General features: G+C 46.9%; 1 protein-coding gene across 4 annotated transcripts in view; it reads right to left on the reverse strand.

Moving 5' to 3' along the window:
• Window positions 1-24,343, reverse strand: part of AJAP1 (adherens junctions associated protein 1) — a 272,105-nt gene that overhangs the window by 20,567 nt on the left and 227,195 nt on the right. For 2 of the 4 annotated variants that reach the window (XM_040326550.1, XM_040326553.1), the window contains one exon: window positions 19,567-19,699. The exons of 1 other annotated variant lie outside the window; for it this stretch is intronic. In XM_040326550.1, coding sequence (XP_040182484.1) covers window positions 19,627-19,699 — 73 coding nt within the window. In that variant the 3' untranslated portion in view covers window positions 19,567-19,626. Of the gene's footprint in view, window positions 1-19,566; window positions 19,732-24,343 lie in introns of those variants that run through there. One more of the 4 variants, XM_040326551.1, reaches the window with a different exon arrangement.

The raw sequence follows: 24,343 nt of genomic DNA on the forward strand, positions 1-24,343 counted from the left end.
CCCTGCATCTCTGGGCCCCTTTACATTACACAGCACCCTGCATCTCTGGGTCTCTTTACATTACACAGCACCCTCCACCTCTGGGCCCCTTTACATTACACAGCACCCTGCACCTCTGGGCCCCTTTACATTACACAGCACCCTGCACCTCTGGGCCCCTTTACATTACACAGCACCCTGCACCACTGGACCCCTTACATTACACAGCACCCTGCACCTCTGGACCCCTTTACATTACACAGCACCCTGCACCTCTGGGCCCCTTTACATTACACAGCACCCTGCATCTCTGGGTCTCTTTACGTTACACAGCACCTTGCACCTCTGGGCCCCTTTACATTACACAGCACCCTGCACCTCTGGGCCCCTTTACATTACACAGCACCCTGCACCTCTGGGCCCCTTTACATTACACAGCACCCTGCACCTCTGGGCCCCTTTACATTACACAGCACCCTGCACCTCTGGGCCCCTTTACATACATTACACAGCACCTTGCACCTCTGGACCCCTTTACATCACATAGCACCCTGCACCTCTGGACCCCTTTACATTACACAGCACCCTGCACCTCTGGGCCCCTTTACATTACACAGCACCCTGCACCTCTGGGCCCCTTTACATTACACAGCACCCTGCACCTCTGGACCCCTTTACATTACACAGCACCCTGCACCTCTGGGCCCCTTTACATTACACAGCACCCTGCATCTCTGGGTCTCTTTACGTTACACAGCACCTTGCACCTCTGGGCCCCTTTACATTACACAGCACCCTGCACCTCTGGGTCCCTTTACATTACACAGCACCCTGCACCTCTGGGCCCCTTTACATTACACAGCACCCTGCACCTCTGGGCCCCTTTACATTACACAGCACCCTGCACCTCTGGGCCCCTTTACATTACACAGCACCCTGCACCACTGGACCCCTTACATTACACAGCACCCTGCACCTCTGGGCCCCTTTACATTACACAGCACCCTGCATCTCTGGGCCCCTTTACATTACACAGCACCCTGCATCTCTGGGCCCCTTTACATTACACAGCACCCTGCATCTCTGGGTCTCTTTACATTACACAGCACCCTGCACCTCTGGACCCCTTTACATTACACAGTACCCTGCATCTCTGGACCCCTTTACATTACACAGCACCCTGCATCTCTGGGCCCCTTTACATTACACAGCACCCTGCATCTCTGGGTCTCTTTACATTACACAGCACCCTGCACCTCTGGACCCCTTTACATTACACAGCACCCTGCACCTCTGGGCCCCTTTACATTACACAGCACCCTGCACCTCTGGGCCCCTTTACATTACACAGCACCCTGCACCTCTGGACCCCTTTACATTACACAGCACCCTGCACCTCTGGGCCCCTTTACATTACACAGCACCCTGCATCTCTGGGTCTCTTTACATTACACAGCACCTTGCACCTCTGGGCCCCTTTACATTACACAGCACCCTGCACCTCTGGGCCCCTTTACATTACACAGCACCCTGCACCTCTGGGCCCCTTTACATACATTACACAGCACCTTGCACCTCTGGACCCCTTTACATCACATAGCACCCTGCACCTCTGGACCCCTTTACATTACACAGCACCCTGCACCTCTGGGCCCCTTTACATTACACAGCACCCTGCACCTCTGGGCCCCTTTACATTACACAGCACCCTGCACCTCTGGACCCCTTTACATTACACAGCACCCTGCACCTCTGGGCCCCTTTACATTACACAGCACCCTGCATCTCTGGGTCTCTTTACGTTACACAGCACCTTGCACCTCTGGGCCCCTTTACATTACACAGCACCCTGCACCTCTGGGCCCCTTTACATTACACAGCACCCTGCACCTCTGGGCCCCTTTACATTACACAGCACCCTGCACCTCTGGGCCCCTTTACATTACACAGCACCCTGCACCTCTGGGCCCCTTTACATACATTACACAGCACCTTGCACCTCTGGACCCCTTTACATCACATAGCACCCTGCACCTCTGGACCCCTTTACATTACACAGCACCCTGCATCTCTGGACCCCTTTACATTACACAGTCCTTGTACCTCTGGACCCCTTTACATTACACAGCACCCTGCACCTCTGGACCCCTTTACATTACACAGCACCCTGCACCTCTGGACCCCTTTACATTACACAGCACCCTGCATCTCTGGACCCCTTTACATTACACAGTCCTTGTCCCTCTGGACCCCTTTACATTACACAGTCCTTGTCCCTCTGGACCCTTTTACATTACACAGCACTCTGGACCCCTTTACATTACACAGCCCCCCACAGCTCTGGACGCCTGTATGTTACACAGACACCCCCCCTAACAGTTATGGACCCCCTGCATGTTACACAGACCCCCTACAGTGCAGACACCCCCCATTCAGTACAGATTCTCCCCCCCCCTTCATTACAGATCCCCCCCCCATTCAGTACACACCCCCCCATTCAGTACAGATTCCCCCCCCCCATTCAGTACAAATTCCCCCCCCCATTCAGTACATACCCCCCCATTCAGTACAGATTCCCTACACCCCCCATTCAGTACTTACCCCCGTCTCTTCAGTACAGATTCCCCCCCCCCCATTCAGTGCAGATTTCCCCCCACCCCATTCAGTACATAACCCCCCCATTCAGTAACCCTTATGTACCTGAGATGATCGGGACATGGCAGACACTTGTGAACCTGTCGAATCCCCTCCCCCTGTGTAGACATACAGGAGGAGGGGGAGGCGGGCCGCTTCACTCAGCTGTGCCGAGACTGATCAGAGCACGGAGAGCAAGGAGGGATCTGACGGCCGGGTGTCACTACAGTGCGGTTCGCACCCCCGCAAAGCCACACTACCTCAGGCTCTTCTCTCCGCGTTTTCTAAAAATTGCGCGCCGCTGCCTAATCCCGCCCGCTGTCTCTGAACCCGCCCGCTCAGCCTCGCTGTCTGTTCAGTCGCGCGGGGGGGTGGGCGCCTGCCACTCCGCTGCTTAACCTTCCTGCAGTCTCCGCTTCAATCGGAGGGGGGGGCGCCGGCCTGACACCCCCAGTGTGTGCCCCCCCCCCCCTCACTTAGTAAACACTACATTCATTTCCCACCTATTCTCTGCTCGAGTCCTGCAATGGGAACGCGCGTCCCTGCTGTGAAAAAAGTGCAGGGACGTCGTTCCCACGCGTTCCCGCAGGACTCGAGCCCTGTGCTGAGAAGTGCCCTGAAAAAGGGAAGGGCGGGAGGGTGTCGAATGCGATTGAATGCGCAGACTCACGGACATGAGGTGAGCTGGGAAGAGTCGGCCCAGTGACGTGTAGTACTGCACACTGAACCGACAAAGAGCATGTGTGAGTGGGCTGCTTAAATACCCTCCGGGCTCCTCCCATAAACTCAGGCCACCATACTGGCCTTCTTATTTATGGTCGTTACCCTCTGACTGAGAGAGATGTGGATCACATAAACACGCGACAAGACTTACAACATAAATAGACCTGAAGTGTGCCTTGGTGGTCTGGTCAGTATGCCAAGAAAAGGGGGCAAAAGACTCAGATAGGGAAATAGTTTATATTGATTTCTTGTATTTATTGAGCCAGCTTGGTAAAGGCTTGTGCCATTCCTTCATGAGGATTTGGGATGTATGTGGCAAAACAAGGAGACTTCCATCAGCCTGGTATTTTGATTACGTAGTCTGGTACTCCCTGTTGGGAGGCAACTGAGGCTGCTCCAATTCGGAAAGAATGTCCAGAGAACTGACTGGGGTTTGAAGCCCAAGTTACTTAGGAGGATTCTGACATGCTTGACACACTGGCTGACACTCAGGGAGTTGGTTTAGAAAGGGTAGCAACGAGCTACCATCAGATTGGCTGGGTAGATGGAGCAGTAGTGGGTCGAGCACCGTCACTGGGCGTCAGGCGTTGTCAGTCTGAAACAGGTTGATGTCAACCCCAGGGGCCTGTTTGTTGCGTTTGCAGACTGTGAGAGTGTAATGGTTCGAAAGCGAGTCAGGTGGCGTCGGAGCAGTGTGTGACTGCCGGAGCCGCTGACTAAATTCACTAGGTTGTAGGGAACCGTAGAAGGCCTGGTAGATGGCTGTTGGGTGACTAGACTGGGCAAAGCCCTAAACAGGGAACGAGTAAGGATTTTAGACATGTCCCTAAAGAGGGGACTCTTGAAAGGTAGGCGCTTGCCACTGACTACAGGTTGGTGCTTCTGTATGTCCTGTAGGAGGGACTTGACTGCATGGGCTCGAGAATACTGACGGTTTACTGGGGTCCTGCAGGGACAGGAAATGCTGGATGCCATCTAGATATGGCGTGATAGTATTGAGAAATGGTCAGCTGCATGTGGCAATACGATATGAAAGCTAGGATGTGTCCAACGTTGCCTATTGCTGCTCCGGGGCAAGGGGCCAAAAATTTGCGATTAGTGTTCCAAGCAGTGCGATAGGCCTTCAGTGTGTTGCGTGCCAAGGAGTGGTTAATAAGTTGGATTGCGTTGGCGAGATGCGACTTCAGTCCGTCGTCAGCAATGTCCATGGTGGGACAGGGATAGTTGTTGGGTCGGCTCCAGGCTCTTGCTGGAAAAAACATCCATTCCAAGGTTGGAATAGGATAGCGCATCAGCTGCTTTTTGCATTTGCCTTGAAAACGTCTACATAAGATATTAACTGGTGATGGAGTGACAGCTGCGCGAGCCTGCGCAGGAAGTGATGGGGAGTGACTTAGATCTATCTTAATTGATGATGTCGGCTGTGGCCTGATTGTCTGTGGTGAAGAACAGTGTCTGTCCTGTTCAAGTGTGGTCCCAGACCTGGGCAGCTGCCACAATGGGGTGCAGCACGAGGTGTGATGAAGACTGGGTGAAGCAAAAATGTAAGAGAATTTCTGGGGGCCAAGTTTTGGAGAACCAGTGGCGGCCTAAAAATGGCTGCAAAAGCCTTTGGTGGCTCGGCTGACACTGTCGGGATGAAGATTGAAATGATGTTCTATCAGGTGGGGAAGTTGTCCCACATAGCTAAGTCTGCTACTGATGCTTGGTCTAGTTTGAGAACTTGGACTGGATCTTGCATTGGTGTGAGAAAATCAAGACAATACACAGGTGCTCAACAAGACGATATACATGCACTCGCAGGCCAACGTGCACTCGCAGGCCAACGTGCACTCGCTGGTGCTGGATGAAAACCTGAACTAACTGCAGGGAAAAAACTGAGAAAAGATGAGTGGCCCGCGTGCCACTGAAGATGAATGGCCAACTGGGTGCCACTGTGTGTTTGTGTGGCTGATTGTTTGTCACTGAGGTGTGTTTGCAAGTTTAGTTTGTATTCGGGTTTGCACGTAGGTGCGTGCCGCTAAGTGTTTTATACTACTGCAGACAATATTGTGCGGTTGCAAGGGTGTCAGTGAGTGTCCGGTTGCTGGGACGATATTGTGTGGTGGCAGGGGCCTTGAGTATGAAGGTTTGATGGTATTGGTGGTTGCAAGGGTCTGTCTGGTTTGCTGAGACGATATTGCGTGGTTACAAAGGTCTCGATGATTATGAGGTTTGTTTTGAGATGGCATGGTGTGGTTGCACAGGTCTCAACAAGTGAGGGGTTGCTGAGACGATGTTGCGTTTTGCAATGGTCTCAAATGAGTGTCGGCCGCTGAGACAACTTTGTATGGCTGCAAGGGTCTAAATGGGTGTCAGGTTGCTGAGACGATATTGCAGTTGCAATGGTCTCAAATGAGTGTCAGGTTGCTAAGATGACTTTGTATGGCTGCAAAGGTCTGAACGGCTGTCAGGTTGCTGAGATGAGATTGTGTGGTTGCAAAGGTCTAGAAGGGTGTGAGGTAGCTGAGATGATATTACATTTAGCAAGGGTCTCAAATGAGTGTCAAGTTGCTGAGACAATATTCCCCTTTATTTTAATTTTTTTATGAAAACGACTGTGAATGAAACGCTGGTAAACATGAGTTACCGCATCTGGCAGTGTTTACAAGCTGTTACAGGCATTGGCGTTTAGAATGCGTTTCGAATGCCTCTGAACATCCGTCTGAACCCATTTTTTTTTTTTTTTTTTTTTTTTACCAACAGCAGTGTACATGAGGCCAAAGATGATTTGTCTGGCTGCAAGGGTCTCAATGAATGCCAGGTTGCTGGGGCGAGACTGTATGGTCACAAAGGTCTTTGACGAGTGGGAGGTTGCTCAAGACAGTATTGCGTGGTTGCAAGAGTCTTGATGAGTGTGGGGCTGCTGAGACGGTATTGTGTTTGCAAGGGTCTGAACTATGGTGTGAGGCTGCTGAGACGGTATTCCGTGGTTGCAAGGGCCTTGATGAGTGTGGGGCTGCTGGAACGGTATTGCGTTTGCAAGGGTCTGAACTATGGTGTAAGGCTGCTGAGACGGTATTGCGTGGTTGCAAGGGTCTTGATGAGTGTGGGGCTGCTGAGACGGTATTGCGTTTGCGAGGGTCTCAACAATGGTGTGAGGCTGCTGAGATGGTATTGCGTGGTTGCAAGGGACTTGATGAGTGTAGGGCTGCTGAGATGGTATTGCGTTTGCATGGGTCTCAACAATGGTGTGAGGCTACTGAGATGGTATTGTGTGGTTGCAAGAGTCTTGATGAGTGTAGGGCTGCTGAGACGGTATTGCGTTTGCAAGGATCTCAACAATGGTGTGAGGCTGCTGAGACGATTTTGCATGGTTGCAATGGTCTCAACAGGTGTCAGGTTGCTGGGCCGAGATTGTGTGGTGACAATTTATTTTTTTCTGCTTTTTTTTTTTTTTTTTTGCGTTTTGTAAGGGTCATGTGTTGCAAGGGTCTTAACAAGGGTGTCAGGCTGCTGAGACAATTTTGTGTGCTTGCAAGAGTCTCCATGAGTGTGGGGCTGCTGACACGGTATTGCGTTTGCAAGGGTCTCAACAAGGGTGTCAGGCTGCAGAGACAAATTTTGCGTGCTTGCAAGAGTCTCCATGAGTGTGGGGCTGCTGAGACGGTATTGCGTTTGCAAGGGTGTCAGGCTGCTGAGACAATTTTCTGTGCTTGCAAGTGTCTCCATGAGTGTGGGGCTGCTGAGACGGTATTGCGTTTGCAAGGGTCTCAACAAGGGTGTCAGGCTGCAGAGACGAATTTTGCGTGCTTGCAAGAGTCTCCATGAGTGTGGGGCTGCTGAGACGGTATTGCGTTTGCAAGGGTCTCAACAAGGGTGTCAGGCTGCAGAGACGAATTTTGCGTGCTTGCAAGAGTCTCCATGAGTGTGGGGCTGCTGAGACGGTATTGTGTTTGCAAGGGTCTCAACAAGGGTGTCAGGCTGCAGAGACGAATTTTGCGTGCTTGCAAGAGTCTCCATGAGTGTGGGGCTGCTGAGACGGTATTGCGTTTGCAAGGGTCTCAACAAGGGTGTCAGGCTGCAGAGACGAATTTTGCGTGCTTGCAAGAGTCTCCATGAGTGTGGGGCTGCTGAGACGGTATTGCGTTTGCAAGGGTCTCAACAAGGGTGTCAGGCTGCGAAGACGAATTTTGCGTCGTTGCAACGGTCTGAACAGGTGTCAGGTTGCGGGGCTGAGATTGTGTGGTGGCATTTTTTTTTTTTTTGCACTTTTATATTTCTTTTTGCGTTTTTTTTTTCGTTTTTTTTGCATTTTTTTTTTTTTTTTTTCGTTTTGTAAGGGTCATGTGTTGCAAGGGTCTTAACAAGGGTGTCAGGCTGCTGAGACGATTTAGTGTGGTTGCAAGAGTCTCGATGAGTGTGGGGCTGCTAAGACGGTATTGCGTTTGCAAGGGTCTTAACAAGGGTGTCAGGCTGTGGAGACGAATTTTGCATCGTTGCAACGGTCTCAACAGGTGTCAGGTTGCTGGGCTGAGATTACGTGGTGGCAATATTTTTTTTTATTTTTTTTTGCGTTTTATATATTTTTTTCCTTTTTTGCGTTTTTTTTTTTTTTTTTTTTTGCATTTTGTAAGGGTCATGTGTTGCCAGGGTCTCAGCAAGGGTATCAGACTGCTGAGATGATTTGCATGGTTGCAAGGTCTCAATCAATAAGAATTGGGTTACTGAGAAAGGATAGAAACACCTGGTTTGTTTGTACCTTAAGCAAGCAGTATAAGGTAGAAGGACAACGCCTGTTTGAATCGTAGGTTCCATAGGGGCCACTAATGAACGATATGGGAGGCAACGAATGGTAGCAAATTGATAGAACATAAAGAATGTAATAACAAATCTTACTTGCGACAGTGGGCCATGCGAGTGAGTTTGCGGCGGACTGTGGCTGGAGTGAAACATGTCGGGAAGGTGTAGCGTGCTGCCGTGCATGGGGCAAAACAACGAGGTTTGGTGTAGAAAATAGAACACAAGAAGTACGTATCAATGCTTTGTAAGCTCCACTGTGGGAACCAAACATATGGTACAGGTGGCCACGAATTTGACATGACAAACAAGCTAACGAATCCTACCTGGGACAGTGAACGTGCGACTGGGTTTGCTTTGGACTGGAGTGGATGTGCAACACATCCCAAGAGTGTGGTGTGGCGCCATGCATGACACATAGGCAATAACTTTGGTAAATAAATGAGAGAGAAGAGCCGTGTACAAGCAATTCGTAAGTTCCGCAGCGGGAACTAAAACACACGACATGGGGGAAACAATGAATGACAACGGTAGAAAGTATGCAATGTATGTGATACAAAATGGTTGTAAAATGCATGAAATGAATCCGATACGAATTGATAGTAAGGAGAATTGAACGAATCTGATACGAATTGGTTGTAGAGTGTATGCTACCCCTTGCTTTGAAACCGAACACCTACCAACCACCCATCCCCCCAGGCTAATCAAGTGCAGAGAAGGCACCATGTGAGTCCAATTACCACCTCAATCTGCCAAAGAACCCATACAAACACATGTCAATCTCCAAATGGATTTACAAATGAATCGTATGTTTGGCAGAAGGAAGTTGCAAATGTATTATGCCTGAGCAGAATGATGTTGGAACATAAGCAAAAGTAACTCAGGCAGATTTTTTCCCAAAAGGGATGCAGGATAGGAAGCATAACGAATTGTAAGATTGCACAAGATACGAAAAGGTTTGAATCCTACCTGCGACAGTAAGCGGGAACCGCCGGCGAAGACCATGAAGGGAAAAGCCGCAAAGCGCTTGCGATGTCGAATGCGATTGAATGCGCAGACTCACGGACATGAGGTGAGCTGGGAAGAGTCGGCCCAGTGACGTGTAGTACTGCACACTGAACCGACAAAGAGCATGTGTGAGTGGGCTGCTTAAATACCCTCCGGGCTCCTCCCATAAACTCAGGCCACCATACTGGCCTTCTTATTTATTATGGCACCCTAAGAATCCCGTTCTTGTACATATGTATTCCACAACACAAAAAAATAAAAAATTCTGGGAATCTATCCCTCCACTTTGCCACAGCTAAAAAAAAAAAAAAAAACTTTAATTCTCAAATTGAAAAGTTTATAAACTAACAATAATGGCCTGGATTCAAGAAGCAATTGCGCCTGTGTAACCATAGGTTACACAGCGCAATTGCTTACTTTCCCCGGCGTAACGAATGCTCCTGATTCAGGGACCTCGTTACGTCGACTGCAGCCTAAGATCTGCACGGCATAAGGCTCTTATGCACGCATATCTTAGGCTGCATTCTTGCAATGGCCGCTAGGTGGCGTTCCCGTTGTGCTCAGCGTATAGTATGCAAATTGCATACTAATGCCGATTCACAACACTGCGCGAGCCCTGCGTACGCAATTTACGTCGTTTACGTACGGCGGTTTTCGCGCAAGGCTGCCCCTGCTATTAGCAGGGGCAGCCAATGTTACGTATACCCGTCGTTCCCGCGTCGCGAAATTTGAATTTTACGTAGTTTGCGTAAGTGAATCGTGAATGTCGCTGGACACCATTCACGTTCACTTTGAAGCAAATGACGTCCTTGCGACGTCATTTGCCGCAATGCACGTCGGGAAAGTTTCCAGACGGAGCATGCGCCCTACGCTCGGTGCGGGAACGCGCCTAATTTAAATGATTACCGCCCCCTACGGGATCATTTAAATTGCGCGCGCTTACGTCGGGCATTTTGCCGGAGCGCCCACGCAATTTACAGAGCTACTGCTCCGTGAATCGAGGGTAGCGCAGAAAATTTGCGGGGGCGCAGGGCAAAAACGCTGCCCTGCGCCTACGTAAAAACTGCGCAAATGTTACTGAATCTACCCCAATGTTTACAATGGGATTTAATAAAAAAAAAAATTCAGCCAAGTCATACCATATATGGATGGATGGGCACGATAAATAAAAAAAAATAAAAAATTGGCCATAAAAGGACCACATCTGTCGGCCTATTCAGCAAATAACAGGAACGCATCTATTGTTCCCTACGCGATTCACGCTTTCGTTCCGGATGCCAAACAGTTGGCTCCTTCAGGGATGACCAAATGTGCGCATCACCAACTTGGACGAAATCCCAGATCCTCCGTAGGCCAACTGAGCAGCCATGATGACTGCTGCTGCGAGGGGCCAGTTCTCGCTTTCACGTTGGTGGTAATATTTCACAAACTTCACCTCGATTTTCCCTTAGACCCTTAAGTACAAAAAAAAAAAATACGCCTTGACAGAAGGAGAAAAAAAACAGCAAACAAAACAAGCAATGTCTCCATTCTTCTCGTTCAGCCCCATTGTACAGTCGCACATACAGCCGGAACCCGACAAATAAATGCTTGTCTGACTCATCGTAACATACAAAAAAAAAAAAAAACAGCACAAACAAGCTGACCTCGGTGTACACAATGGACTTCCCTCCACAAAAACGAAGTTAGACGCCAAAAAAAATGGTTAACGGGAACGGCGAGCTAAATATATAAGTAAGATGTTTCCATATTCCTAATGTGGAGGTAACATTGATACAATGTATAAAGATAAAGAACATTTATTATGTAATAATGAAAACATCCTGGTATTTCTTATTTTTTAGCTATTCGTTGAACATGAATTTGGAAAACAAAAAAAAAATTCAATTTTAATAATAATGCTAAATGAATGTATTTCGAAAACCTTGAAGCAGCACCTCTAAGGTTCACCCTGTTTATGTATACATGGTTTGGTTTTTATGGGGGAGGTAGGGCATGAAGAGAGGTGAGGCTTCCCTCACATGCACAGTTATCCTTAAATTGGCCTAATTTTCTTATATAGGGCTTGGTCCTTCTGGTTTCTCTCCTGGGAAGTTAGGCATTACATAAATCAGGCTTCCCTGGTATACCCAGCTTTAGTGAAGCTCATCCATTTACTTATACGATATATGGATTGATACTGATAATTTTTTGCCTTGGGAAGAGGTGGGCTATGAAACAGATCAGGCGTCCCTGGAATACTCAGCTCTCATGAAGTTGATCTCATATTTTTATATAGGGATTGTTTGGTCTATACGGGTGATCTCTTTGGCAGAGGTGGAGCATTAAACAGATCAGGCTTCCCTGGTATACCCAAGATTATTGAATGCCACCCATCTACTTATATGGCATATGGATTGGTTCTGATAGTTCTTCTTTGGGAAGAGGTGGGGTGTGAAAGAGTTTAGACACCCCTGGAATACTCAGCTCTCATGAAGTTGGCCTCATATTTTATATAGGGATTGGTCTATACGGGTGATCTCTTTGGCAGAGGTGGAGCATTAAACAGATCAGGCTTCCCTGGTATACCCAAGATCTCATCCATCTACTTATATGGTATATGGATTGGTTCTGATAGTTCTTCTTTGAGAAGAGGTGGGGTGTGAAAGAGTTTAGACACCCCTGGAATACTCAGCTCATGAAGTTGGCCTCATATTTTATATAGGGCTTGGCCCATATGGATTCTCTCTTGGACAGAGGTGGGGCTTTAGGTCTAAGTTGACCTTATTTATTTACATATGGCTTGGTCTTTTGGTTTCTTTAAGTTTACCCCATTTACTTATATATGAATTGGCCTTTAAATTTTCCTTCTTGGACAGAGGTGGGGCATTAAACAGATCAGACTTCCCGGGTATACCCAGCTTTCCAAAAGCTCCTCCATTTACTTATACAGTATATGGATTGATACTGATCATTTTTTGCCTTGGGAAGAGGTGGGCTATGAAACAGATCAGGCTTCCCTGGAATACTCAGTTCTCCCGAAATTGACCTAATTTATCCTACATAGAACTTGGTCCTTTTGGGTTTTTTCTTGGGAAGAAGTTGGCTATGAAACAGATCAGGCTTCCCTGGAATACCCAGCTCTTAATAAAGTTGATCTCATATTTTTATATAGGGATTGTTTGGTCTATACGGGTGATCTCTTTGGCAGAGGTGGAGCATTAAACAGATCAGGCTTCCCTGGTATACCCAAGATTCCTGAATTTCATCCATCTACTTATATGGTATATGGATTGGTTTTGATAGTTCTTCTTTGGGAAGAGGTGGGGTGTGAAAGAGTTTAGACAACCCTGGAATACTCAGCTCTCATGAAGTTGGCCTCATATTGTATATAGGGATTGGTCTATATGGATTCTCTCTTGGACAGAGGTGGGGCTTTAGGTCTAGTTGACCTTATTTATTTACATATGGCTTGGTCTTTTGGTTTCTTGAAGTTTACCCCATTAACTTATATTTGAATTGGCCTTTAAATTGTCCTTCTTGGACAGAGGTGGGGCATTAAACAGATCAGGCTTCTGCTGGAGCAATCAGCTCTCTTAAGGTTGACCTCATTAACTTATATAGAACTTGATTATTGCGGTCTCTGTTTTGAGCAGAGGTGAGGCATTAAACAGATCAGACTTCCCCGGTATACCCAGTTCTCCCGAAATTGACCTAATTTACCTACAAAGTACTTGGTCCTTTTGGGTTTTCTTTGGGAAGAGATGGGGCGTTAAACAAATCAGGCTTCCCTATTATGCCCAGCTTTCCTGAAGTTCACCTCATTTGCTTGTATATGAAATTATACGTATATACATGGCTTTGTTTTTTTTTTATGGTTTCTCTTTTGTGGAGAGGAGAGGTAGTACATGAAGATGGATGAGGCTTGGTTGACATGCACGGTGATCCCGAAGCTGACCTAATTTACTTATATAGGGTTTGGTTCTTATGGTTTCTCTCTTCGGCAGAGGTGGGGCATTAAACAGATCAGGCTTCCCTGGTATACCCAAGGTTTCTGAATTTCATACATCGGTCTTTCTAATTTTCTTCTTGGGTACAGGTGGGCCATGAAACAGATCTGTCTTCCCTGGAGCACACAGATCCAATGAAGTTGCCATCATCAATTCATATAGGAATTGGTCCACATGGCTCCTGTCTTTGGCAGAGGCAGAGCATTAAACAAGCAGGCTTCCTAGTATACCCAGGTCTCCTGAAGTTGACCTCATTTACCAACATAGGGCTTGGTCCTTTGGGCTTTCCTTCTTGGAAGAGATACGGCAATAAACAAATTAGCCTTTCCTGGTATACCCAGCTTTCCTGAAGTTCACCCCATTTGCCTATTGGTCTTTGTAACGAAACGCCCCACACGCCGCTTGAGTGCTTTCGTGCTTTTTTTGAGTGCTTTTTTTCACAACAGCAGGAGCTCCAGCAGGAGTCGGCCCATCTCCTACATTGTACAGAGGCCAATGTGATCAGCTCTCTCAACTAACATGTTGAGTTCAGAATCAAACAAACTAAGAATAGTCTTTACATATATCCTGGGAGATATTGTGGAGAAATATTACTGTCCCATTTTAAGACATATTTTCTCAGTCACCCTGTGCCAGGATGGTACAGGGTGACTTAGACATAAGAGGTGCATGGGGAGCTGAAAAAGGGGTTTCCCAACCTTTCCAAGGGATTCTGGGTTCCACGGGCCCTCCCGTCACAGTCTTTAAATTTTCTTCTTGGGTAGCGGTGGGAGCATAAAAAAAAGAACAGGTGTCTCTGGCATACCCAGCTCTCTTGAAGTTGACTATCATTTCCTTCTGGTCAGAGGTAGGGAATGAAGATAGATTGGGCTTCCCTGGTATAGAAAGCTCTCCAGAAGCTAACATAATTCACATATATATATATATATATATATATATATATATATATATATATATGACTTGGTCTGTATAGGTTCCCTCATGGATAGAGTTGGGGCATAAAAATACAATGGGTTTACGTGACAGAGGTCACTTTGGGTGGGGGGTTTGTGCAACTCAGCTTACCCTGGAGAGCTCTGGAAACTCTGGGTCCAGCTTCCCTGACCCCTCTTTTGTGTACAGCACCATGTGTCTCTAATAGCTCTCCTTGCAGTTTACCCTGCCCTGAATTCCAAAGGGAGGGGTGATGGCCCCGGGTGGGATATCTGTTGTGTCCATGTGTGATGATAAATGAGTTTTGTTTTTGCCACTCTACACTGAGGTGTTGTCTGGTGGCTGGGGGGGGGGGGGGCTGGAGAGTCTTGGATGGTGCTGGTTCTGGACAGAGGAAGCATTGATGGCGGACCAAGTTTTGTTTAAAGGAAACCTCTGCTTAGACGTTATCCCAGATGTTCTCAATTAAACTTGCCAAGATCTGTGATAGGTTCAATTAAAATACACCAACTCAACACTCTGGCCCGGATTCACAAATGTGCGCCCGGCGTATATGTGCGCCCTACCCATAAACTAAGATACGCCTAAAAACAGGCTTAATCCCGCCAACGTAATTTGCCTACGCCGGCGTAGGGTGGGCGCATATTTACGCTGGCCGCATGGTGGTGCTGCCATTGATTAGCCATTCAAATATGCAAATGAGGGAGATACGTCGATTCACAAACCTGCGCGCGCCCGACGCAGGCTACGAGAGGTGCGCGTAAGTTGTACGTCCGGCGTAAAGTTAAGCCCCATAAAGGAGGTGTAACTCAGCAGCAGACATGTAAAGGTCTGCATCAGGGAACACAAGCCGGCGGTTTTTACGTAGTTTACGTTGGACGTGTGTCTGGATGGGCGTAGATTACGTTCATGGCATAGGCAGTGATCCAGGGTATCTAAGTTAGTTGTTCCGACGTTATGAGCATGCGCACGGGGATGCGTCCACGACACGACGCATGCGCAGTTTGTTCAACGTACTTGTCTGGCTCTGAAACCATCATTTGCATGGGGTCACGCCTCATTTGCATGGCTTTGCATGGGGCAAGCCTACTTCCACCTACGTCGGCCTGCGCCTTCGAAATCTACGCCACGCCGAAGCAGCTTTAGGAGCACTGGCTTCCTGAATTCTATGCTTGCCTCTCTGCACTGTGTCGGCGTAGCGTACATTGATATGCGCTACGGCGGCGTAATGTGTGCCCGCTCTCTGTGAATCTGGGCCTCTGTTATCAACCGGCCACAGATCTAAGACCCGGTCCACCGTGAAAGGTATGTGGTGGGAAAGGGAAGTAGACATGCTTTTAGCAATCCTTTGTAAAAATCAATATTTGCTTTTCATGCTTAAAATTCCTTAGAACAAAGTAAGACTTTGCAGCTTCTACACAAGGTATAAAACATATCGTATAAAATGGTATAAAACATATCGTATAAAATGGTATAAAACATATCGTATAAAATCAAAACTGTACATCACATACACAGATTTACAAACATAAAATTGTAACAAATATATAAAAACATGTACATATTGCAAATTGTGAAAATCATTACAGCATGGAACATAGATATAATAAAAAAATAATAATAATCAAGGTTAAAAGTTCTATATATCATAAAGTACACAATCATCATAACTGTTCCTGCCATTTATACATAAAGGAAGTAGCCATGTTGTGACCTGAACCAATCTGCAGCTTGACAATTTGCTAGAAATTAGCAACCTCACAGGAGCATTAGGAACCCAAAAAAATTGGTTTGGTCCATGATAGGACACGTTATCACTAGGGAAAGGAGACAGACATTGAGCGAATTCAACCAGAAAAAATTAAGCTTTAGGACTTTGTTTGGATCTAGTCACAGGAAAGATATATGAGGAATCTACCTATCCACTTAGAGATGGCCATCCTAAAGTGAACTTGTGCTTCATCTACAAAGGGGTGTCACCTATCCTCCAAGAGATGGCAATCCTAAAGTGAACCTGTGCTTCATCTACATAGGGGTGTCGCCTATCACCCAAGAGATGGCCATCATAAAGTGAAAGCGTGCTTCATCTTCAATGGGATGTCACCTATCCCCCAAAAGATGGCCATCTTAAAGTGAACCTGTGCTTCATCTACATCTACAAAGGGAATGCGACCAATCCACCAAGATATGGCCATCGTAAAGTGAACCTGTGCTTCATCTACAAAGGGGTGTCACCTATCCTCCAAGAGATGGCCATCGTAAAGTGAACCTGTGCTTCATCTACAAAGGGGTGTCACCTATCCTCCAAGAGATGGCCATCGTAAAGTGAACCTGTGCTTCATCTACATCTACAAAGGGAATATGACCAATCCACCAAGAGATGGCCATCGTAAAGTGAACCTGTGCTTCATCTACATCTACAAAGGGAATGCAAACAAATCCACCAAGATATGGCCATCGTAAAGTGAACTTGTGCTTCATCTACAAAGGGATGTCACCTATCCACCAAGAGATGGCCATCCTAAAGTGAACCTATGCTTCATCTACATAGGGGTGTCGCCTATCACCCAAGAGATGGCCATCATAAAGTGAACTTGTGCTTCATCTTCAATGGGATGTCACCTATCCTCCAAGAGATGGCCATCTTAAAGTGAACCTGTGCTTCCTCTACATCTACAAACAAAGGGATGTCACCTATCACCCAAGAGACGACATCTTAAAGTGAACATGTGCTTCATCTACATCTACAAAGGGATGTCACCTATCACCCAAGGGACGACCATCTTAAAGTGAACCTGCGCTTCATCTACAAATGAATGTCACCTATCCCCCAAGAGACAGCCATCTTAAAGTGAACCTGTGCTTCATCTACATCTACAAAGGGATGTCACCTACCCCCCAAGAAATGGCCATCTTAAAGTGAACCTGTGCTTCATCTACATAGGGGTGTCGCCTATCACCCAAGAGATGGCCATCATAAAGTGAACGCGTGCTTCATCTTCAACAGGATGTCACCTATCCTCCAAGAGATGGCCATCGTAAAGTGAACCTGTGCTTCATCTACATCTACAAAGGAAATGTGACTAATCCGCCAAGAGATGGTCATCGTAAAGTGAACGCGTGCACATCTACATAGGGGTGTCGCCTATCACCCAAGAGATGGCCATCATAAAGTGAACGCGTGCTTCATCTTCAACGGGATGTCACCTATCCTCCAAGAGATGGCCATCGTAAAGTGAACCTGTGCTTCATCTACATCTACAAAGGAAATGTGACTAATCCGCCAAGATATGGCCATCGTAAAGTGAACGCGTGCACATCTACATAGGGGTGTCGCCTATCACCCAAGAGATGGCCATCATAAAGTGAACGCATGCTTCATCTTCAATGGGATGTCACCTATCCTCCAAAGATGGCCATCTTAAAGTGAACCTGTGCTTCCTCTACATCTACAAACAAAGGGATGTCACCTATCACCCAAGAGACAACATCTTAAAGTAAACCTGTGCTTCATCTACATCTACAAAGGGATGTCACCTATCACCCAAGGGACGACCATCTTAAAGTGAAGACATGCCTAAAAGCAGGCACTACAAGATGACTTCTGTTGGCTTTATTACGCAGAAAAGTACTGGTATTTTCTGTGTCCCTCTCTGATTTCGTTTCACTCTGGTACCAGAATGTGAACTCCCCTGCCTTAATGGTTATGCTCTACCAACCGCCATCCTCCGGTGAGAGCACCTCTACTGGCCACTGATGCATTCTCATTGGACACTGGAACGGCATTTGGCGGGGCTAAGCCATGAAGTCAGAGGAAGTCGGATCCTGGGCGAACCCAAATCAGATAGGATCGTCAAAATATTATTTCTGGTTATTAGCAGGAAACAGCGGGTGTCTTCCGATGCCTGCTCATAATTTACATCTCAATTTTTAAATGGAGCAAAAGGTTCACCTTAAAAAGACACTGATAATCAAAGTAAAAAAAAAATCTGCAGGTATAAAGTTCAGTAGAGAAGATGAACAGGTGGAACGATGGGAGCCAGGGCAGTAGGGGGAGCACAGGGTAATTAGGGTGTGCCTGGGCACACCCTGTGCACACGCCTATGAATTTTATACCTCCCTCCTTCAGACTCAATTAATTGCAGCTGTTTTCTAAGCCCTGATGAAAGGGGCTTGAAAAAAAGTGGGTGAGCTCCCAGACTTTTATTGAACTGTTTAATCGAATACAACACCCTTGGACTCTTTTCAATGCAGTAAAAGCTCCGTCATCTCATCAAAGTGACAAAACTTGCCCGCTCCCTTCTTGCCTCCTGTACATTCATATTAGCCAACGAGGCTCCCAAATCATAGTTGTAGGCCAATAGGAATGTGTGAGACAGCAGAGCTTAGATAGAAGCTACCATACTACCAGGGGAGGGCTGGCAGCCTTAGGCCTGGGGGGCAAGTCCAGTCAAGTGGCCCACTGAACCACCGAATCAGCTCACCATTTATGCCCACCTGTTTTTTCAATGCGTGCCCATCATTGCCACCTTACCATGCCCTTATTGCCACCTTACTGTGCCCTTATTGCCACCTTACTGTGCCCTTACTTATTTCTGCCTCATTGCAGCCTCACCATCATTGTAAATCACCATCATCGCACTTAATGTGCCAGTCAGTGCGTGGACTATGCATCTCTCGCTGTGTCACGGAGCTGTCTGAAATTTTCGACCGCGTTGTGACGGAAGTCCCGCCCTCCTCCTAGACCAGTTTGCGTGATAGATGCAGTATTCCGTCTATCACACGAGCTGGTCTAGGAGGAGGGCGGGACCTATTTCACAGCGTGGGCAAAAATGTCACAGTGCAGCCAGCCCCCAGCCTGAGACACTCACAGGATGCGTCCCCTGGCACGCCCTGCCTGCCTCAGAGACTCCTGGGAGTTGTAGTTTGCTGCGCTGCTTAGTTGCACCCACTGCCATCAGGAACGGTGCAGCGGTGCAGACTAGAACTGCAGACTACAACTCCCACAATGCAGTGCAGCAGCCAGCCAGCCAACCATCTACAGGAAAAAATATAGCAGGCAGGCAGCGTGGCCATTTTGAATACAAGGTAGCTGGCCTGGGGGGAAATCTCCACCTTGCCCCCTGCCCAGCCCGCCCCTGCATACTACCCAGAGGTGTCAAAACCAGGCAGGATCTCACCAAGAAAGGCGTGTGATGTGGCTTCAGATACACGCTCCTCTGGGGGGGGGGGGGCCTTTACTTTATACCTGCAGTAGACGTAGCAGAGCCTCTTTTAAGGGAGGAACCATCAGCCAGCTTATCGATTGACCAGGAACGAGCAGCATCACCAAACAGGAAAAAACAAGGTGGCCAATATATTAGTTCAGTTCACAAATGGCTACTTCCCGTCATGGACTTTACATCAAAGACATCAATTCTTATAAATAAAAAAAAAACAGTCAAAGGCTGTGTGGTGCAATACTTTTTTTTTTTGGTTAAAAACGTTCTGTAAAAAAAAAAAAAAAAAAATCAGTACGTACCAGTAAACTGAAACATGGCGTCTGCCCTGCCCTCAAGGAAGAAAAACAGACTTCAGCCAGTCAGCAGGAGATTTCAAACCATTTCTCAGACACAAAGGCCACAGGAATTAGGTGCCGATCAGAGGAAGTAGGTCTGCAGCGAGCAGAAAAGAGGGCTTGCGCGTGCTGGTACGTAACACAAAACAAGCAAGCCTAGTCAGGCCTGCTGCAAAATAAAATTGCTAATTAAAAGAAACATGCTCTAAACCAAATGCTTTAATGACAGGCTGGCCTCTGAAAATATATCCAATTTGTATTTGATTTTTTGTTTCAATTTTTTACATAGTAAAGTATTCAAATTTTCAAGGCACATAAAGAAACAAACTACTTTTTTTTTTTTAAATAATGTGATTCTGTTGCTTTTTCCCGTAAGTTATGTAGCTATTTTCTGTGGAGAAGACGTGTCGGGATTCATGTATCACGTATTAATGATTTTCTCACAAAATTAGGTAAATGGTAGTACTGGATCCCTAGGGTTGATCTCAATCAGGGGGCTTCAGACTGTGGCCATTGGGAGTAGAAGAGGTCCCTGACATCAGTGGGAAAAAAAATAATGCCCCATCTTTGGTGTCATTTGGGCCCAAATGTTGGTGTCATTGAGAAGAAATGTGCCCCGTTGTTGGGTCATTGGGAGGAATTGTGCCCCAAAGTTGGTGTTAACCAAAACCTCCTCCACATACCCAAGTCCCGCTACAAATCAAAGGGAGAACGAAGATTTGCAGTCCAAGGACCACGGCTATGAAACGATCTACCCACAAACATCCGCATTCAGGAAAACTATCGAGCCTTCAGGAAAATTTTTAAGACCCACCTCTTCTGAAGGATCAGGACGACACTGGGTGGAAACAATCGCCTTAAGGCGATTTAGTTCACATTTGTAGCGCTATACAAGTTACTCACTCACTCACCCACTCACTCTTAATGGGAGGAATTGTGCCCCTTCGCTGGTGCTATTGTGCCCAATTGTTGGTGTCATTGGGAAGAAATGTGCCTCATCATTGGTTCATTGTGAGGAATAGTGTCCTGTCTTTGGTGTCATTGGGAGGAATTGTGCCCCAAAGTTGGTGCCATTGGGCCAAATTGTTGGTGTCATTGAGAAGAAACGTGCCACATCGTTGGTTCATTGTGAGGAACAGTGCCCTACCTTTGGTGTCATTGGGAGGAATTTTGCCCCTTCATTGGTGATATTGGGACCAATTGTTGGTGTCATTGGGAAGAAATGTGACCCATCATTGGTTCATTGTGAGGAATAGTGTCCCATCTTTGGTGTCATTGGGAGGAATTGTGCCCCAAAGTTGGTGTTAATGGGAGGAATTGTGCCCCTTCATTGGTGCTATTGGGTCCAATTGTTGGTGTCATTGAGAAGAAATGTGCCACATTGTTGGTGTCATTGTGAGGAATAGTGCCCTATCTTTGGTGTCATTGGGAGAAATTGTTCCCCAAAGTTGGTGTTAATGGGAGGAATTGTGTCCCTTCGTTGGTGTCATTGGGAGGAATTTTGGTCTCTTTGTTGGTGCCATTGGGCCCAATTGTTGGTGCCATTGGAAAGAGTTGTGCCCCTTAGTTGGTGTCATTGGGAGGAATTGTGCCCCAAAGTTGGTGTTAATGGGAGGAATTTTGCCGCTTCGTTGGTGCTATTGGGCCCATTTGTTGGTGTCATTGGAAATAATTGTGCCCTTCATTGGGGTCTGTGAATTAAATAGTGCCCTAAGGGCCAGATAACAGCAAGAAAAGGGTCCCTGGTCCACAGTTTAGAGACCACAGATCTAGATCAACCATTCTCAACCAGGGTTCCATTGAATCCTTTGGTTCCTCCAGATGTTTCCAGGGGTTTCCTTGGGTTGTGGATAATTGGCCTTCCATTTTATAGTGACTACATAGTTCCTGGGCCAACACTGTAAGGATAGCAGTCTTCCTAATGACCACTGATTCTTGAGTAGGGACAGAGGAGTGCCCGGTGTCCAGAATTGATGAAGAATATAATTGTTCATTGGAGGTAAAACATGAATTGGTTTTATTAAGGGTTCCCAGAGACCTCAAACTTATTTTTAGGGGCTCCTCCGGGGTAAAAAGGTTGAGAAAGGCTGATCTAGATCATATAAGGCACAATCCTGTGTGTGAAAGAGGTTTGGTAGACTACACCCAACAAACCATGGCTGCTGTTGGCAGGGCTGCCATCAGGGGGTACAGCCATTAAAACTGTAAGGCCTCGTACACACGATAGGTTAACCAGAGGACAACGGTCTGAAGGACCGTTTTCATCGGTCAAAACCGATCGTGTGTGGGCCCCATAGGTTATGTAACCATAGGTTAAAATAAAGCCAACTTGCTTTAAAATTAACTGATGGATTCCTAACCGATAGGTCACAACCGATCGTTAGTAGGCACAACCATCGGTTAAAAATCCACGCATGCTCAGAATCAAGTCGACGCATGCTTGGAAGCATTGAACTTTGTTTTTTTCAGCACGTCGTTGTGTTTTACATCTTCTCGTTCTGACATGATCGGTTATTTAACCTATGGTGTGTAGGCATGACGGACCATCAGTCAGCTTCATCGGTTAACCTATGACAACGATCCTTCAGACCGTTGTCCTCTGGTTAACCTATCGTGTGTACGAGGAGGAGCCAGAAGAAGGCAGAGCGGGTGAAAGGGATCCATGTTGTGCACTATAGAAATGATCTCGCAACTTGTGCTGCTCTCTGTGTCATTAAGCTCAGACATCGAGCTCTTTACTACCACCTCTGGCTACTATGTGCATGTGCACCCCTCGTGTGAGCTACCTGTACTGTGCTCCTCTGTGTCAGCAACATGTCAGCTTTGTGAAAATGAGCTGGGACTAGGTAGGAAGATTTTCTTTACAAGTGGGGGCTGTGTGGGAAAGGGAGGGGGATGTTTGTGTACAGGGAGGGACCAGAGGCTTATGTGTTTACAGATTTTCGTATGTGTGGGGCTATCATATATATAGGTGTGAGGGGACTGGCATATATACAGGATTGAGGGGGGGGGCTGAGTGCATACAGATGAGATGGCCGGTGTGTGGATTCGTTGGGATGGCCCAAGGGCAAGCCTTAGGGATGTGTAGAATGGTAGACAGCTCCTTACAATTCCCCCTTTTAACATGGGTGCGATCACGCAAGCAGTCTCTGGTCCCCAATCCAGCAGCTCTCAGGTTCTGAGCCCAGAAAAAAAAAGGTCTTCTGGGACCCCCGAAAACACGTTGGAACTTTTAATTTAAAAAATAATCTTGATACTTTACTTTCTGACTAACATCTAAATATAACAGAGATGTAAATTGTGCCACACCACCGATAAAAGATCCGGATAGAACAGCGTTATTCCACTAAAGGTCAGGGGGGACAATCAAAAGAGTATCTAATGCACTTTGGGGATCCAAATCCGCCCCCTTCATCAGGGCTTGAGATGGAAAACAATACAAATGGGAGCAGATTCACAAAGATCTGCCCTGGCGCAGCGTATCTGAGATACGCTACACCGCCGTAACTTACTTCTCTTTGGTTCGAATCCAGAAAGAATTTGCACCGTAAGTTACGGCGGTGTAGTCTATCTCTCGTGGCGTAATGGCGCGTAATTCAAATCGGCGAGTAGGGGGCGTGTTTCATTTAAATGAAGCGCGTCCCCGCGCCGAACGAACTGCGCATGTGCCGTCCCTAAAATTTCCCACCGTGCATTGCGCTAAATGACGTCGCAAGGACGTCATTGTTTTGACGTGAACGTAAATTACGTCCAGCCCGATTCACGGACGACTTACGCAAACACAATTTTTTTTTTAATTATACGCGTGAACGACGGCCATACTTAACATTGAGTATGCCACCAGATAGCAGCTTTAACTATACGCCGAAAAAAGTCGACTAGAGACGACATAAAAAAATGCGACGGCCGCTCGTACGTTCGTGGATCGTTGGAAATAGCTAATTTGCATACTCGACGCAGAAAACGACGGGAACAACACCCAGCGGACGCCGAAGTATTGCATCTTAGATCCGAAGGCGTACGCCTGTCGGATCTAACCCAGATGCCGTCGTATCTTGTTTTGAGGATTCAACGCAGGAAATTTGAAAGTACGCCAGAGTATTTGTGGATCTGCCCCATGGTCTACAAGTGACTTGGATGCATTTAACGCCGTTCCCGCTTCTTCCCTGCAGCGGCCTCACATGACCAGACCGGAACTGCCTGAAAAAATAGATGAGTATACAGATCTTTCTTACACAAGTTAGTAAAAAATAGGTGTTAGGAAGGGGGAGGGGACTGTTGTAAGACCAGTTAAGCCCTGTACACACGATCGGATTTCTGATGGACTCAAATCCGATGGATTTTTCCGTCGGATATCCGATGAAGCTGACTTTTATCAGTCTTGCCTACACACCATCAGACTAAATTCCCACTGTGACAAAACGCGGGGACGTAAAACACAACGCTGTGCCGAAAAAAATGGAGTTCAATGCTTCCGAGCATGCCTCAACTTGATTCTGAGCATGCGTGGATTTTTCTCCGATGGACGGTCGGAATTTCCTATCGTTTTTTTTTTTATCCAGAGGAAAAATTTAAAACATGTTCTATTTTTTTACACCGATGGAAAAAAGACCGATGGGGCCCACACACGATCGGTTTGTCCGATGAAAACAGTCCATCTGTCTTTTTTTCAATCGGACAAACCGATCGTGTGTACACGGCTTTAGGGTTTGTCTGGAATTTCACTTAAAGATTTTCTTGG

This window comes from Rana temporaria, chromosome 10 (genome assembly GCF_905171775.1).
Source record: "Rana temporaria chromosome 10, aRanTem1.1, whole genome shotgun sequence".
NCBI classification, from domain to species: Eukaryota; Metazoa; Chordata; class Amphibia; order Anura; family Ranidae; genus Rana; species Rana temporaria.